Below are 19097 nucleotides of genomic sequence, written 5' to 3' on the forward strand. Positions count from 1 at the left end.
CCAGGAGCTCTTCCATTTCATTCCTTGGACACTTGGGTTGATGTCAGCACCCTGACATCACCAAATGAATTCAGAACAGCATGCCTGCCATCCCATAGTATCCTACTTTTTAGCCCAAACTGTCAAAACTGTAGCAGAATTCAAAAAAACCTCTTTCTGACCAGTTGATCCAGCACTTTGAAACACAAAAGTTAATGCTTTACCTCAAAAAAAAAAAAAAAAAAAAAGGCTGGGTGATCAATCAGTGATTACACCTTTCACAACCTGCACTAGCCCAGAAAATCTGCAGTGAACAGAAAATCCAGGAGATCTCACACTAGTTGTCATTATATGTACCTTTGTTTGATCAAATCGTGGGTCATGCACAAAGCCCCAGTTTTTCAAAGCTACAAAAGAATTGTAGGCACACATTCTGTATAAAACTTCCTAAAAACACTGGAGAAAAACAAGTGTGTTTGGCAGACTTTCTGTGCACATTTTGCTAAGATACTTCCATAATTTTCAAGAGTTCAGGGCTCTCTTTACTTCCTTCACTTGCCACATATCCAGAGAAAAAGGGGAAAAAGCTGATTTATTATCAACTTGCCAAAGGCACATAGAATAAGGAACTATTAAGTGCTATTTCAATGACACAGGATTTAAAGGCTTGAACACTTGAGAATTAAGTATTCTGGTCTGGGCTGTTCTCTTGCCTGAGATACTGAATCTATAGGTTACATGTAATGGAAAACCAAAAGCAAATTGCAAGAGTTTTGCAGTCATTAAGGGTTTTACACCACTATCTTCTTTATGGAGACAAAAGAGGCTCAAAACTCCTGTAGTATAATCTTCACAATGCAGAAAAGACTGAACCTGCTTCACACCAGTTAGTCTCGACAGAAAAGATTCAGACCAAGTTACTGATCTAGGTCTGCGAACAGAGTAAAAGCAGTTGTATAAAGTTTGTTGTTGCCATGTTTTTCTTTCTTTTGAACAGCATCAACATGGGACTAATTCATGATCTTTAGAAAGTAGTTTCCAGTTAGACTGACACACAATGGCAAGCAGTCTTAGACAGGTGAAGTGACAGGAAGGAGGAAGGCTGACTTGATGTCAGTGACAAAAACTATTTTAATGGAAATGTGAAATTATTCAAAAATTTCTTCTCCCAAACACGTGAAGATTTCTCTAGTCAGATTCAGACTGCACAATGGGCTGAGAGAAGGAATCAGGCAGACGCGGTATTTTTACATACCGTGTTTTTCTAATGGCTTTTCATACCCAGTGCCTCACTTAAAGGTTTCTTCTGTCAAAGATCTGTTAAATCAGCGATGTTTCATCAAATAGTAGTTGTCAAACATGATAAAGAAATACAATAATAAAATACGTGACCAAGAGGTTTTAGCAGCCAAGGATTCAGGGAAGACTGGGAATAGGTTTTATTTCCAAGGCAGAGAAAAATGACAACAGTAATGAAGTCTGCTGTTTGTATTCAGTAGTACTAATTTTCAGACCTCTTCTATCCTAAAGTAAGACCTACACATCAGGTCATGCAATGGACATATGTGACAGGAAAGTCACATAACAAAGGAAACGCATGACTGCTATTGCAGGACATATCTTTCAATTAAATCTTTTAAGAAACGAGACTCCTGCCCTGCTACTGATACGAGGCAACATCCCAGTCTCTCTCCCACCCTAAGAGTCCACACCAGACCCCAGACTTGCCTAAGCAGATGTAGAGGGCACCTGATCTAAAAGAAGTGCAAAAATAAAAAAGCAAAGCCACACCATAAATACACACTACCAAGAGGGATTAAGACAGGAGATTTTATTTCTCAATGTAGGAAACCACATGTCTACACATTTGAACACAGACCTTCAAACCAGAGTTGCATGTACAGACATAGAATCTTTGTGTCATGATCCTGCTGATGGCCTTTCATGTTTTGGAGATGTTACCTGCATTTTGATTAACACCCATCAACCTTTGACAAACGATGTAGTCTTATGCTGCTCAAGCTACTTCAACACTGAATAATTTGCTCTAATTTATTTCTTTAAAACTACTCTAATTTACTGCTTTACTTTGATGAAGTGGGCACTTTTGATAACTTCCCAGAATTATATATCCATTGGCTGAAGCAAAAACCCAAAGCCCCCTAAAATGGTGATTCTACTGGCTGAGAGAGTTCAGGGAAGTTGGGATAAGAAACAGCAACTAAAATATAAAGACATTTAGAATTTCTTCCTCCTACTAGCTAGATGATTGGCATTTGGTTTAGGATCATCCTGGTGAAAGCCTCCTCTCCTGTTGACTGAGTGCATTTTTAAGTAGTGGGCAAACATCATCAGGAAAGAAAAATGTGTGCCCTTCCTTATTCTGAAATCTACAGCCATTTTCCCCAGCACACAATGTCAGAATGAAAAACAAAGTACAGTGACTGCTAGTTAATTTTTTCTCTTCATCTCCTTGCAAAGCCAGCTCTACAAAAAGACTCCAACCTGCCACAGAAACTTCTTTGAACCTTCCATTTCCTACCAAGTTTAAACTTATCTTCTCAGATAAAAATGAAGCTTGGCTCCAGCAAAAAAACATTTTTAAATCCTTGGTGAATAAAGATCAGGCAGTATTCACCTACAGAAATTGAAAAATATGAAAAGATAAATGCAAAACAGTGTGTGGAGCTTGAAAAGTCTGTGGTCACTGGCATTTTACATAACAATCTGAATTCCAGTAAATCAAATTTCAATTACAAAGGAAGTACCAACAAGATCACTGTCATAAACAGAGAAATAATAAACTCTATTGGGGAAACAAGAAGTGAAATTCAACTATACCAGATGTCTATTCTCATCCTTTTCTTAAAGTTTTCAGTTGAAGAAATTTGTTCAGCTATATAGGAAACACTCAGACTTTGATTCCCCACACTTCCCTCCCTGTGCAGTTCCACAACTGCTCAGGAATGATATATTTTAGACTTGCTCAACAGCTGTTTAGCTCAAAAGCCATGTTTTGATACTTAGAATACTAATTACACAAAAACATCTGAATCACAGAATATGCTGAGTTGGAAGGGACCCACAAGGATCATCAAGTCCAATCCCTGTCCCTGCACAGGACCATCCCCAGGATGACTGGACAATGGGCCTGAGGGCATTGTCCAAACTCTTCTTGAACTCCATCAGGCCTGCTGCTGTGACACTTCCCTGGGGAGCTGTTCCAGTGCCCAGCCATCCTCTGGGTGAAAGAACCTTTCCTAATATCCAACTTTAACCTCCCCTGACACAACTGCAGGTTCTTCCCTTGGGTTCTGTCACTGGTCACCAGAGTAAGGAGATCGGTGTCTGTCCCTCCTCTCCCCCTCATAAGAAAGTTCTAGACTGGGATGAGGTCTCCCCTCAGTCTCCTCTTCTGTAGCAGGAGGGAAAACAAACTCTGCTTCCACGTATTTGTAAGGTTGGCAAATAACTGTGGTCATCTAGGTACACAACATCTTCTGTATTCTAGCTCTGAAATTTAGTTTACTCTTTCAATCCTTCAATTACCCTAATCATCAAGGCATAACAATCATAGTTGTAAAAAGCACATGTATTACTCTTCTGATAGGTTCCAATAATTGCAAAAATAACCTTTAAAAGCCCTGAAATTTTTAAACTGATGGAATTGTTTAAAAAAACTAGACATTAAGAGTTACAGTGTACATTATCTTCACATGGGATTCATTCACAGTGGGACCTGAAGACCGGAAAATAATTTAAAGAATGTGCCCTTTAAGTGTAATGCTAATACCCTTCGTGTAAAATTATTCTTTGATATTTCTGTTTTGAAAAGAAGACACAATCAAGTTTCAGCTATATTATTTATGGCTAATCTCAATATAATCTAACAATAGTTCTACAAATAACTACAACTCTAGGACTATTATTGCCAGCTCACCAAAACTTGGACCTTAGCAGGTGAATTTAATTCTGTATTCTGGTAGCTTCTATCAGATAATATATGTTGGTCAAAAAGCACTTAAGGAGCTTGAAAATGCTCAGTTTCTAAAGGATTCTTCTTCAAATTACAACATAACATTAACTATTTGCCTCCCTGATCAGTCTGTTTTGCTGCCAGACAATCCTGCCCTAGATACCCAAAAAAGGTGCTGGAGTACATTCATTATTAGCTTTCTGCAAAGCACTGCACTTGACAAAAAGGAAATCTTACAGGTCTGAATAATATTCAGCTGTGTTTCTCTCCATATTAGATCAAATGTAATTAACCAGTGGTATGTAATAAGATGCAGAGTTAACTTCCTTTTCCAGAGCTAACATCACTGGTACCTGGTTTTCATCAAAAAGAACTACTAATAATGCAAACAGCACTAACAGGGCTGGGAAGGGCTCACCTGTCATAAGGACAGTTTGTGGAGCAAGAATTAACAGCCTCAAGACAGGTTACCTGTTCTATTCATTGCAGTCACAGTCACCTAAAATATTAACAGTATGAATGCCAAAAATGTGAAAAGACTACAGAGATGTGCAGAGTGAAGAAAATTTGTCACTTAAGAATGGAAACACTAAAACAATCACCAGTTGTACTATTTACTGCTATAAACTTAGATTGCCTAAGTTTTCCAAATATGAAATCTGGGTTTTAAAAAAAAATCAAACCAAAACAAATTAAAGAAAACCATAACAGCAAAAAAACCAACACAAATACAAATTCCAGAAAAAGTCTCAGGTGTCTGTTTTCAGAGTACCCTGCCTCCAGCTCTGGTCCAGAGTCTTTGAAATCAGGTCTGCTACCAAAAGATAAACTAATATTATTGATGCTAACATGGACTTGCTGGTAGGGAACAAGACCAAGGGCATGTGAAGGTCATAACTCATAAAGGCAACCTAAACTCATAAAAGTAACCTAAACCACAAATGCATGAAACCTCTCTGTAGCTTTGCTTTTCATTTTGACCTTTATACATTTTAATATCGATAATTCATAAAATGACAGTGCTTAACAATTCACATCTGTATCAATCATTCAAAAACTACCAACCAAAGGAAAATAAAACACGGATTGTCACACAGCTCTCAAAGTTCCTTCATCTTCAGCATCCGTCATCAAAGTCATCCTCCTTTAATTTCCCAAATTTCTGGAGAGTTAGGATTTCATTTCTCAGTTAGAATTTCACCAGCTGCCTGACTCCTACAGACTAAGGCTCCAGTCATCTTCTGTGTGTTGTGTTGAGCTAAGGCTGATCAGCACTGTTAGAAAAACATGTATGGACCAGCTAGGCTAATCAAGGCAAAACCAACCACAAACTTGCCTAAAGCAAGTGGCAGTTACTCCTTCTACAACAAAGTCAGGTCACTTTTGAATACATAAGTAATCCAATGAGACACATCTTTAAAAAAAAAAAAAAAAAAAAAAAAAAGCAACACAATAGTAGAAACCATTTGCAAGGGAAGTCTGATTTTTAACTTCTGCTTACTCAGGAAACTCCTTTTAAAAACATTCCTATCAGTCCAGGTATTAGGCTATACAGAGAAAATGGGACAAAATACTTTAAAAGAGTACAAATATTTAAAAGAAAAGTTATGACAAAGCTTTCTTGGTGTTTCAGTTCTATTTTTTACTTTCCTTCTTTCAATTTAATTTCTGCCTACTGGCAGGTATATAACTTGTGAGTGATTTGTTGACCAATCCGTTCTATGAGAATCTCACAGTTTTGCCTATGCCATATTACAGTTACATCTGCATGGCTACATTCTTGCACCACACCTCCCACCTTCAGGGAAAAATCCTTACAACATCTATGGCTATCTATGGCTGACAACAAACCACTTACCAAAAGTAAAAAAACCCTGCCTTCTTACTTCTCTGCCAAGCAGTGGAAAATGTAAAAGTATCTATAAATGCACAGCAGTAAATATCCCTATAGCAGTCACACTAAACAACCTTTTTCAGGTCTCCAGCTTAAGGTATTTCTGTGCTCAGTGCCATCCATATAACTTTTTAAACTGCTTTGCTGTGAACTGTACTAGGGAACTGATCTGATCTGATGCAAACAAAGCCAGTTTATATACACTAAAAAAAAAGAGGAAAAAAAAGTGTCACTTTTTTCCAGTCATTATCCATTTCAATTCACCCCTGCACCATTAGACTACTCTAGGATTGTCACTGAATCATTATTTAGTGAAATCACAACTTCATAGCTACTGCCAGCTTTTAAAAACTGCAGTGACCTGGCAGTTCAAGAAACAGACAGGTACCTCTCCACACCAATCCAACCAAGAGAAGCAAGTTCAGCCCTGTTATCGGAGCAGAGAACAATCAGCCCAACACCAAGACGGCAAAGAACCAGACCTAGAGACCTGGTCTAGCCTAGCCTTGGCTTTCAAAGAAGAGGCAGTAAGATCCTAAAGATATGGAGTAGTGATGATACTAAGATTTTAGAAGTATTTTTAAAAGGTCTGGCTGTGTGGGCACAAGTCTGCCCATCTCAGAGCATTCTCTACAAATAAAACTGTGTTTGTGTATTTGCAAACTCCACTTTGCTCAGCCTCTGAGGGTCTGATCCATTAGCACGCCCCACTACCTCTAGTCACAGCATGATGCAAAAACCATTCCATTTGTACAAGCAGAAAGTGACATGCAATTTAAGGTTTTAGGATTCCAGAAGTTTCCCCAAGGTGCACATCCAGAACTGCTGCAGCCCTGATTTGAGCAGGTACAGACATTTCAGACACGCTGACCAGGCGCCCAGCAACCACACATGCAACATGTCTAATGCACATAGGCAGTGAGCACCCTGCAGGCAGCAGCCCCGGAGGCATCCTTCATGCAAAATGCATCAACACTGCTGGCAACAAAGAATCCAAACCTTCCCTCCCGCTCACATGGGCGCCATAATGGCTCCAAACTGAATCAAGTTCTGGCAACAAAGAATCCAAATCCTCCCCCCTCTGTACCAGGTTCCATAATGGCTCAAAACTGAATCAGGTTCTGGCAACAAAGAATCCAAATCCTCCCCCCTCTGTACCAGGTTCCATAATGGCTCCAACCGAATCAGGTTCTGGCCCGCACCTCTTGCCCCAGTCCTCCTGTTGCATTGTTACAAAACAGTGCAATGGCCCTGCCTGAAACAGAGGTGCAAACCTTGCTCTTTAAAGATCCTCCAGGGACTTTCCCCTTTCTTCATCCCTATTCTTTCATATCCCACTGGCTGCCTTGGATGCTCCCTAGTGAGCACACTGGCTGTTTTGGTACCGATCCCTCACAGCTCTGGTAGATTTCTTAATTCCAAAGTCAAGTGGGTAAAAAAGTTAGGCATGGAGATGTTAGTCTAAAGAACAGCAAAAAAAAAAAGAATCTTTTTCTAAATTAGTTTTCACATGGCCAGAGTGTAAGGTAGATCTCCAAGGGGACTCAAAGAGTGACCATGTTGGCCAGCACAAAAACACTTCTGGCAGGCTGCCTAGGCATGCAAGGTATCATAAATATATAAATCCAGCTGATATTTAGGGATCTCACATGTGCTCAACAAGAGGAATGTGATTAGTCCTGCAACAGGCTTATTTCTTCTGTTTCTTCGCTAAATGCACATAGTTTAGTGTACAGGCAGTCACTTTGCCACTCTCTCTCTCTCAAATGTTTATTTTTTCCCTCTTCAGAGGAAAAGAAAAATGCCAACAACCCATTCCTTGTGAGCAATTTCATCCTTTAGCACACTGGATTTTGTTCAGGTCAAGTAACATTTTTGGTAAAGAATATAATTGCAATTGCCTGTTTCTAAGATCTTGTAAATAGCATGACATTATTTTAAAAACTGCATTTACAGTGTTCCTTTAAGTGTTTTAACACAGCTTCAGCTGAAATTGCTTTATTCCAAAGCAATTGAATATAGAGTATTTTTATAGGGACTTCTTTGTCTCTCTGTAAATGACTGAGATACAGATCCTTTCCAGAAAGAGAATGAATCAGAAAACATGCAACCTTACATTTTACTAGCCATAGTTATCTAGCACCATAAAACATCAGTTCCTGCAGATTATGTTGTAGCTAAAGCAAAACAGCATGATTAGCAGAGTAAAGTCGTGCCTAGAGGCCTTATGCAAGATTAGGTTTGGCACCATACAAACACACAGGCTCTATTCAGTATGGTAAAGCCATTCTACAGCCAAAGCAGAGGCAATTCCATAGTTCAAAAGCAAAAATTAAGCTAAAAATCAGCGGCACATTCATTCCATTTTCCAGGAAATTCAGGATCACATACCTCCTTGTCATACTCCTTGGACAACATAGACAAATAAAATAGATACAGGCCTAAACAAGCTGGTCAGAAGACACATTGTTATCATTCAGGGCTGTAAGCTTGGTTACATTACAGCTCCAGGAGTGCCTTTAACACGCGGTTTGAGGCACGCTTCCAAGAGCTCCTCTAACCTCCTGTGACACAAAGCTGCATAGAAAGAGCAGATTATTTCCCAGTGTGATAAAATCCAGACAACTCCAAATACTTTTCAGCCGGCATCACAAAAGACAAGGTATACACATAACTGCTGGATCCAGTAGCCCTCTCCTAGGCTATACATGAAGCAAAGTCACCCTGCAATTCCTCTTACAGGGGTACCATAATGGAAAGGAGCAAGTTCCAAAAACCTGCCAAAACCACTGACATGTGATGCTATCAGTACCTAACATATTGAAGACATAAAGCAACTTCTTCCACCACCTCCTCTTGTCCCCACCTTGCTCTGATAAGGAATGGTGGAGTCAGAGAGCAAATAGCAGCACAAAGACACAGGTAAAATCAATTGAGACAAAACCCCCAATGTAATAAAGCTTCTTTTCAGGGTAACTCAGTGTCCACTGCAGCAGAGAGCTGCATGGAATTTTTCCACAGCAGAATTGCTCCATGGGTGACTTTCCTGGGATTACCCTTGCCAGTGAGCCCTGTGCATGCTGTGAGTCTTGTGAGACTGGGACTCAACCACTTCTCCTGAAGGTACATATAAGCAAATATCTAGGCAGTAAAAGAAACAAAATGAAACCAGACACATAAACTGTGACAGGCAGGACAGTGGAGTAAATGACTTGGTTTCTCCTCTCTTTCAGCTGCAGTCATCACTCATGCTACTTTGTACTTAGAAAAGGTCTGAAATTATCAGCACTCATACAAATTCAATGTCCCTCTATCAAGCAAATTCTGGTCTCTTAAGAAATCAAGATGCAGTAATAAGTCATAAGCAGCATAAATACATGGGTTTTTTTCTGAGGGGAAAGTGGAAAGAGTCTTATGATACTTATAAGAATTTACATATTTCTGTACAGATCCAAAATATAACTATGCATGAGCAAGCACTGCTGGACCTGTACAGACTAGCAACAGGACTTTTCATGTGGATATTACACAGTGCTATCACATCCAAAAAACTACCATGGCACTACCATTAAGTGCCATAACACTATTAAATCCATAAACTCAGTGGTGTTTCAGGGAAACAGATTGCTCTCTCCTTACTCACCAACCACTTTTCTCTCCACAACTGATCTCACTGAGTGGCTGGAGCCTGTCCACAATGGACTACTCTCCTTTCAAGGACACAGGAGCCCATCATGATGCCAGAATCCCTCACCTCTTCTTTTCTGAGGGCCCAACAAATCCATGTCCAATGCAATGCAATTCTTCTCTTCCATTTGGCTGGAGGAAGGGAAGAATGGCACGATTGAGGGCAAGAAGAGTGAAGTTAATCTGTTCCCAGGCACACTCCATGCTACTGCTAGCACAGGAAAACGAGCGCGGAAGAAGGAGCTGAACAAAGAGGCAAAATGGAGCTGAATGATGCACAAAGGGACACACGCAGCAAAATAATCAAAGTGGCATGGTTGTGTCAGCATCTAATAGTTTTGGCATTGCTTGTAATCATGTTTGTTTAGAACTGCATTGCCATTGTTCCTGCATTTCAATCGCTGCTTACCCAAACCTCACTAATTCACATCATCCAGGGCAGGCACTGGATCCCTTCTGCACACAAAAAGGGTTGTAGAGGCAGGGTCTGTGGTATCAACCCCTCACAGAACTCCAGTTAATACAGCTGAGGTGATGCATCCTGCAGGACTGGGTGTTCAGTGTGACATGTCTGTCTGTAGTAACAACAAGACATACAAGGAGCCTGTGCCTGGCCACTAACTATTTTTGCTATGACAAGGTTTAGGATTTTAAAGGTAGATGTGGCAGTAACCAGAAACAACATTTAACTCCACTGATACAGCTTCCATAATAAACAGTTCCAGAAAAACAAAAGAGAAAAGAGAATTAAAAGAAAAGTTAAATACATGAAAATTGCATAACCAATTTTCTTTACCTTGCATTAGAACTATCCCAAATATTGTCACATAAGTCAGCAACAAATCTCTTTCTGTTACATTATTGACGTGGTTCTGACAGTCTTAGAAAGATTTACACATGCACTTAAAATTAAGCATGCAAGCAAGTCCCATTGAGTACTGATGTAAGGTTCATGCCTTCACTTGAACAGTCATTTTACAACTAGCTTTTTTAGCATGCAATGTTCACTTTGTTCATAAGACAATAATTTTAAAGTAACTTATACTTTCTGAGTAGTATGGGCAGCCAGTACGTGCCCAATGGATAAAAGTTCACACACGACTCACAAAAAAACCCAATAACATTAGAAACAAAGATATTCCACAGTATTCAAAAATCAACTCCTGTATCATTATTACACAGTTCATACAATTACAGAAATTTATTCACATGCTGTCCACAGCACAGATAAAGTTTAATGGTGTTCATGTGCTTCCATGCTAAGCCACTGTTTTTACAATTTACTAGGCTTTGATTATCTATCAAAATTATTTGAGTTTGGAATTTTCATTAATGCAATTTTTAACTGTTTTGAACGTAGCTTAGTGGTTATGAAATATAAAGATTAAAAATATGATATATACTAGCTCCCATTACAAATATCAATTTCTGACCTTAAGTTGAACAGACAAAGTAGCATAGTAGCAAAGGCAAAATCAACTACAGAAAGAAGTCTCATTGAGACATACCTTAGGACCTCCCACTGAAAATGTGCTTATATTTTACCAAGCAGTAGAGCTTTAAAAAGACAGCAAGTCACACTTTGCACATGCATGAGACAACAGCTATGCCCAGAACTTGTAGCAGAATAGGGATCAAGGGTAACTGACATTCACTCAACACAAACATTTAATTTTGCTGTAAAATACACACCAGGTGAACAGCAAGGGGCATTCGCTAGACTAGGTAAATTCTCTTTAGAACTATCTGGCTAAAGGGCAGAAAAACAACATTGTGATTGCATCGTTAAACACTCAAAATGAAGAAATAGGCAGGGCACTCTACTTAAAGCATTAGTGCTTTGTACCTGCATTACCATAAAGATGTTCCACATCGCCTCTTTTTTTGCACAATGCAGAAAAAGAAGCCAGTATCTAGGATGGTAATTTAATTACCAAACGGGTAAAAATCTGCTGGAAAATCTCACCTCTGTTTTTTACTGGAAATTTGTGTGAATATAATTTGTAGCAGAGTTTTCCCAAAACAGTTTCAGAAAATGTTTTCAAAGTTTCAGCCACTGATGTGTAACATACATTGTTTAAAATGCTGTGTAGGTTGCAAACATTGAGCTGTATACAATGAAGGAAATTACCTCAGCCTGTAGTGCCCATTTCTTGATACCTGAGTGCTTAACTATGTAGCCTTAACAGTATCCCATTTGGGTTTTCCTTTTGAGACTGAATTCCTAGAGTTTGCTTAATATGTCAACATTTGAAAACTTGCAAGCAAAGACCAATTACATTCAATCCCAAAGACTCATATGCCTAAAAGGGTACAATTAAAAAATTAAAGGAAGCGGTCATGCAGGATACTGGCAAGGAAAAAGTACTAAAGAAATTTAAGAAAAAGCATTTAACTCACCAGTCCATTGTTTGGCTGAGGTGAAAAAGGCAAACATTACTGAGATGCATCAGTGAGGAAGTTAGAACACAAATCAAGGCACGTGCCTGCAAGCACATGCGAATAACTTCAGGCCCAGAAGCTCTTTCCATGGTGAAGTTATTCACATGTGTGCTTGCAGAACCTAAGCTCGGATGTTACCTTCAAAGTACAAAATGCTACTTACATTTTGCTACTGACCTCAATATAAAAAGAAATTTACCTGTATTTAACTGTTTCAGCTGAAGAAGACAAAAATCCCCTTGAATCCCACAGGGTAATGTAATTAATCCCTTCTAGCTGCTCACAGTTGTAGTTTGTTTGTTTGCTTGTTTTTAACATAAGTCTCTCAGAATGAGTTTAGGCTTATAAACCAGAAGCCTTCCTTGGAAGCTATGTGAGGACTGCATGAGACCCTGGGGTACAAAGAGCTTATCTCTGCCTGCAATACACCAAGAATGCTCATGACATGACAATTAAGCCATTATTCTTTTTATTGGGTATCTCTCTGCCAAGCCTGATGTAACCTGACATATACAACATTCAATTAAGTGTCTCTTAAAGTGCTGAGTCTTTCCAACAGATGCTTGTGTAGATTTTAGGGAACTGAACTGTGCAAGAAATCTAGCTTAAGGAAAAAGGACACCATGCAAATGTGTAGCATGGAGCACACGTGCCCACCCGATTAGACAAACACTAACTACACATTAAGTATTTTTAAGCATATGCGACTAGCATAGGTTAAAATGGATTGCAGATTACAAACCACTGCTTGGAGAAAAGAAAATAAGTAAAAGGTTCAAAAAGCCAGAGAATAGAACACTTTAAAGTCTTTAAACACCAATAGTTTGGTAAGATGTAACCAACATGTGTGTATGGACCAGTGGGAAATCAAAAAATTTTTTAAAGGCTAGATAGGTCAACTTCACAGATTCACAAATAGTGAACACAAGATTTGGGGATGACTGCTTTATATACACTAGGAATGAGGAATCAAATATTGCTCAATCCACTAAAAGAGCATGCAGTTCAGATAACCTATGTTCTTACTGAGAAAGGTGCTGACCAAAGCAGCTCTATCATATCCTAGCTAAAATAAAGGAGCACACAACTGTGGCCACACTGAGCCATGCTTTGAGTTGTTTGGGGAATTTTTTCCTCAATGATTTTTTCCTCAATATCAGTTTCATCACTGACTTCAATAAAAGGACATGGAGTAATTTCTTTTTGAAGTGTCAGTATTCAAATATGAAACTTAATGGAAGCAGTAAGTATTGAAACACCAACACTACATCTCATTTTATCTCCCTTTAGATATGGCCTTGATCCAGCTAATGACTATTTTTTTTTTCTGGGATGGGAGTACATGACTATGTGACTAAATAACATATTTCAATTTGTTTATCCTTCTGATCAGCAAAAAAGCCTAAATAGCAGGTATCCACCTGACAGGACAGCACTGAGAAGTAAAAATCCTTGGAAATGATGACCAGATGTGAAAACAGAAGGCAAAAAAAGGTACATGGAGAAAATGGGAGAAAAAGCAAAAAGGGACAATCACGCTAAGGCCTGCAAGCGGGGCAGGGCCAACATCTGTGCCCACTGCGGGACCTGCCAGCCGCCGTCCCGAGATGCCGCTGCATCCCCCCGTCCGAACAGCGGTGTGTGTGTCTGTCCGCATGCACAGCACGTGTGTACGTGTGTCTGTATGCATCTGTGCACTGGGGAACAAGGCGCTCGGCGGGGCTCTCACTGAGCACTACCGGGCCCAAATGGGCTTGGCGGAGCCACGGCCGGGCCAGGGCACGGATGCCCGGCGGGGCAGTGCGGGGCCTCGCCGGGGAGAGCGACACCGGCACCGGCACTGACACCGGCACCGGCACGGGCCCCGGCCCCGGCACCGGCCCCGGCCCCAGCCGCGGGAGGCGCCGTGCAGTGTCATTGACGCCGATGATGCACCGCAAGGGGAGCCGAGGCCCTCTGCTCCCGGCGCGGGCAGCTGCGGATGCTCGCCGCGCTGGCACACAGCCCCACCGGCCGGGGGCCGCCCGCTGCCCACCCCCCGCTCCCCGGGGCCGGCGGCGAGCGGCCGCCGAGCCGCGAGGAGGAGGAGGCGCCACCTCGGCTTTCGTCAAGGGCAGGCCCGAGGTCAAACCCGGCAAGCGCCCCGCCGCGGCCCCTTCCCCGCCGCCCGCCCGCCCGCCGGCGGCGGTGCCTTACCTTGGCAGCCATGCTGTGCCCGGCGCGGCCACCCCTTCCCGTCCCTTCCCTTCCTCCGCTCCCCTCCCTTCCGACCGCGGCACGCAGCTTCCCCGCCTGCGCACCAGCCCGCCAGCGCCGGCCGTCACCGCTCGCTCGCACAGGCGAGGATGGGGCGCCGCCCCCGCCCGGCCCCGCCGCGGCCCCGTGATCGCCCCGCACGGTCCGGACTGGCCCTACGGGCTCCGCGCTGGGCGCCGGGCGAGGCGCCGGGAGACGCGGCCTCGGGCACCGGCGGCACGCCGGCCTTGCGGGGCGAGCACCGCCTCATCCCCGTGAAGGGCCCGGTTGCCCTCCTGGTTGCTCCACGGACACGGCTGGTGGCCCGGCGGGCGCGCCAGGACGCCGAGCTCTTGGGGCCCTGCAGCCGCTCCGCCCGCTGGAGACGATGACCGTGTCACCAGCTGGTGACCCCGGGGAACGCTCCCGGCCCGTTCGGGGGACACCGGGGCGAGCAGCGGAAGGATGCCAACACCTTCACATCAAGCCCCGCTGTCCTGCCCAGCGCTGTTTTCTTCCCCTCAAGGCAAGCTGCTGCTCGAGGGATGTCTTAAACAGTTGCAGCCCCCCAGCCATCATTCTGGGATGTCCCAAGAACGAGCTGTGCCTTCAAACCAAATTCTGTCAATGCTGTGCTAGTTTCTATCAGCATGAAGGTGACACGCAAGCAGCCCCGCCGCAGTCCAGGGCTGTACCGAGGGCCACCACGAGTGCGGCAGGCTGAGCCTCCCGGGCGGCTCGCACCCTGCCTGGCACAGCCTGCCCGGGCACGCTCGGCCGTGCCCCGCTGGGGATGCGGGCCGCGGCTGCCTCCGGGGCTATCGTCAGGCTGCCAGCGCCCGTTCTGGCTCGTCCGGGGCTTCTTGGGGGATTTTAGGATAGACTGGGATTGGCAGTGGAGGCAGGGAGCTTGCAACGTGCATGTAACTAAAAGGTTGCTTGCAAGAACAGCTCCAGGGCAAGTTTTCGAGTTAATAATGATGTATCAAGTTAGTCATAGCTTTGAGGTAGATATTTCAGCACTTTCCCTTAAACTGAGTTATGTAAAGACGCTAAAAAGACAAAGGATCTTGGAGACAACTATTGCATTATGAACCAAAAACAATTAACTCTTTGATTGTTATTAGTTGTCCTAGAGAGAGACACTAGAGGAATGACAAGGATTCTTAAATGCATATTCACCTTAGAGAAGGTGAAGGTGATTTCTCTTCATCTTAGAAAAAGTGTAAGGATTCATGAACACATCTGTACTTGCCCACTATAAATCTGTGAAGAATATCTCTTTTTGTGTTTTCAGTCCAATGAGTTAACTACTCCAGTGTTTGAACAAATTGTAGTTTCCCCTGTGCCCCTTGGAAGTTTCTCCCATCACCTGTGAGGCCCAGCAGCAGACATACCCCCTTCGCAGCTGTCTCCCAGTCTCAGTTTCTTGTAAAAACCTCCCACTTGCTGGATCCTCTTCCTTTTCTGCTTGTTCCACATATGTTTGCCCATTGCATGTGCTCAGCTGTTCTGTCTCAGCACAACCTTTCTCTTCTTGCTGCATCTCCCTGACCTAGAAAATAGCAGTTAGATCAAAGCAAGCTTGAAGCCTTTATCCAACCCCACTTTTTCAAACAAACATAAAAAACAGACTATGTAGTGCTTATCTGCAAACTAGATAAGTAAATACTGTCACCTTGTCATAAATGAATAGATAATAGCAGTCCATTTATAAACAATAGAAAACAATCTTCGATTATTTTAATGATACTACTAAGAAGAGAAAAATTATGTAGAGAAAATAGCATAACAATTGTCTTATAATACAAATACTATGTTCTGTGTATATTCATAAGTCAGGATATTTAAATGTGAGCTTGAAAGTCTGTCCTATTATGAAAACAAGCTTCAATAGCAATTTTTTTCAATTTAAGACTGCTAGGAAAATTACTAGAATACTCGTGTTATACTGACACATGGTCTTGAGCTAATTGCCAAGGAAAAAAGCAACTCAAAAAAGTGCCTATATTTCAGGTAGACTGGAAGTGACATTCAGAGAGGTGAGTGAAGAAGGATGATCCTGGAAAGCCTTTTTCAACTGCTCTGTAAATGAAACAGCACACGACCTCTTTTAACAATTGTAATCATAGAATCATGGAATGGTTTGCTTTGGAAGGGATCTCTGAAGGTCATCTATTCCCAGTCCTCTGCAATGAATAGGGATATCTTCAATCAGACCAGTTTACTCAGTTTATTTGAGACCAGGTTGGATGGGAAACCTACACATCTCCCCATCTGCTGGTCTTGATTATTTCCAGGGATGGGGCACCATCTACCACGTCTATGGGTAACCTGTTACAGTGTTTCAAAAAGTGTCCTTTATCTAGTCTGAATCGGCTTCATTTCCCATCCTTCAAGAGCTCCAGGCACCTCAAGATCTGAGCATGCCTTCAACACTGCCTTGGTCCTGACAAGACTTGGAAGGTCACTGCCTTGCTTGCAGGAAAACCTGAGTTTGGATGATGACCAACATGCACATACAGGCCCAAGTTCCTTTTCTTCATAGAAAAAACAGTGAAGGCTAATAATGTTCACGTTTTAGATGATAAGCAGTATGACTGTAGTGGACTATAGCACTCTCCTTGGCCACATAATTAACTTGTTTTCAAAGTCCTCTGTTGATTGAGGTTAGATTCAAGCCCGTGTGTCATGCTCATTTCAGTATGTTTTAACCACAAAGCCTTAGACTGCTCTGGGGAAGAGAGGAGGAACATTTTTCATTCTTTCTAGTGAAGACATGTCATTGTGAGAGGAGAATCCAAGATCAGCTGGACTGGAGAGAAGCATGACTCTTTTATATGGTAGAATGCAATGAGATGAGGGTGAAGTTGTGAGTCAGTTTTCATTACAAAGCATACAAATATTATTTAGAGAAGGCAGGACACTGTGTGTCTGCAGCCAGTGGGGGTTTTTTTCTGTATTTTACATGTAATACAAAACAGAGCACACAGTGATTTTAAGGCTTCCTTCTACAATGAGAAACAGCCTAGAGTTAGCTCCTTCTTGTGCTCTCTTCTGATAGGGTGTCTTGAATTTGTACACATGGGGATGGGTTTTGCAGGAAGGGCTGCAGCTTTTTTTCCAAGCAAAGTCACAACCAAGTACCTGGACACTGTCCTTGAGGTGAAAAATTAGGCCTTGATAGTTTTCATGTGGAAAACAGAATGAGAGCTGATTCACTACTTGTTGTTTTAACAATGAGGGTATTGTATAGGAGGGCAACGTATCTGGATAGACACATATGATTTTTGGTGAGCTTATTAATAATTATCCTGGAAACACCAACAGCCTGGGCCTTCTGGATTTTTAGACTAGATTTTTAGCTAAATGACTGATAAAGGACTAACATTTACCTACTGACAGTGTAAGGCGGAGCTCAGTGTGCTGGCTATTTTGAATCTTATTCATTACTCTTTCTCTTACTACTTTGCAAGTTCAGCAAACTGTTTCTATGATTTCTCTTACAATGTTCTGGATTTTGTATGAGCAGACAAATGTCCCAAAATATAGGCATTGCAGTATGTAGCTTAAAGGCAAATAAATATCTTCTTGGATCTAGAAAGGTCTGAGAGCATCTGGTATGGCCTGGAGAGGACTGCATCTGGAAAAACAGACTGAACATACCTGGATTACTAACTATCTTGGTGAATAGCTGAAATGAAGCAAAGGCTGACCCAAGGCCTTCAAGATCTGTGTTGTTATCCAAATTACTGAGCTATTTTCCTCAGTATATATTCTCTCTGCCTCACAAGATAGAAACTTCTTCCAAATGGCTCCTTCTGTGTTCTATTGTATGTTCACCAACATGGATATTTTCCTGTGTGCTAACTTACCACAAAACTGTACCAAGTACATCTTCCTACAAGTACAGCTGATAGTCAAAAAAAACCAAAGGGTCTCAATTCTAGTGGGAAAGAGCTGGATGTTAAAAGGAAATGAATGAACACAAGGTTTTCCTGAGCACATCTTGTTTCTTCAAACTCTTTATTGACCTCTCTCCTTCAGTGAAGTCTTAAGGGAAGGCACGAAGCAATATTCCCTTCCTTAGGTCACAGGTTTGGTGTGGATTTTTTGTTCTTTCTGTGGGTTTTTTTATTTTGTTTGTTCTTAATAAAGGATGTTTGGCTCTTGTGAGTTAGCACATCAGTTTCAGTGACACTTTGCCAAGAATTTGTGCTTGCACAGTAGGCCTAACCCTGAGAATTTCTCTAATAAAATATGACTCACTGTGAATGAATCATTCACAATTCTTCTGTTTGAAGGATATTCACTGCAGATCACGATTTCCTCAAATGTATTTGCTGTTTTTCTGGTTATTTTATAACACTGTCTAATAATTGTCAATGTTTTTGGGATTTTTTTTGCTGTTGTACTTTTAAGTCACATATATTCTTAATTTATACCCTGTTGTTTATTTGTGATTTTTGAGAAGGTCAGTCAAACATGGTCTTATTCCCTTTCTTGAAACAAGATTTACAAGTACTTTTACATGCATGTCTAGATCAGTGTTTCTGCCAATGAAAAAACAAACTGGTCATTTAAATAGTTCAAGGAAAAGTGAATATAAAAGCAGCAGGTTGAAGTATGAATAATTAATTTAAAAATATATACAAATGATACTATATTTTCACAGCTTTCCCATCTCAAAATGCAACACTATCTCCCAGTGTGTGTCACATCTGCCAGGAGAGTGGCTTTCACAAAACTGGAAGGAGAAGCTATGATTCTGTCTTACAGCTGACAATGGCATTTACACAATCATTGCTGTAAAAATAAAACAGCTGAAAGCACTTTACCAAAGCTATGGTTTAGAAATACATCTGAAATAACTAAAGAAACATT

The 19097-nt window shown here is 41.6% G+C and overlaps 1 protein-coding gene across 3 annotated transcripts in view; it reads right to left on the minus strand.

Annotated features, from left to right (window-relative positions):
* Positions 1 to 14288, minus strand: part of SLC25A13 (solute carrier family 25 member 13) — a 99039-nt gene extending 84751 nt beyond the window's left edge. Inside the window, exons 1-3 of one of the 3 annotated variants that reach the window (XM_064704347.1) lie at positions 14175 to 14288; positions 11937 to 11951; positions 8241 to 8255 (exon numbers count right to left, since the gene is read on the minus strand). In XM_064704347.1, coding sequence (XP_064560417.1) covers positions 8241 to 8255; positions 11937 to 11951; positions 14175 to 14186 — 42 coding nt within the window. In that variant the 5' untranslated portion in view covers positions 14187 to 14288. The remainder of the gene's footprint in view (positions 1 to 8240; positions 8256 to 11936; positions 11952 to 14174) is intronic. The other 2 variants (XM_064704348.1, XM_064704349.1) reach the window with 2 other exon arrangements.
* Positions 14289 to 19097: the final 4809 nt, after the last annotated feature.

The sequence above is a fragment of the Zonotrichia leucophrys genome, chromosome 2 (genome assembly GCF_028769735.1).
Source record: "Zonotrichia leucophrys gambelii isolate GWCS_2022_RI chromosome 2, RI_Zleu_2.0, whole genome shotgun sequence".
NCBI classification, from domain to species: Eukaryota; Metazoa; Chordata; class Aves; order Passeriformes; family Passerellidae; genus Zonotrichia; species Zonotrichia leucophrys.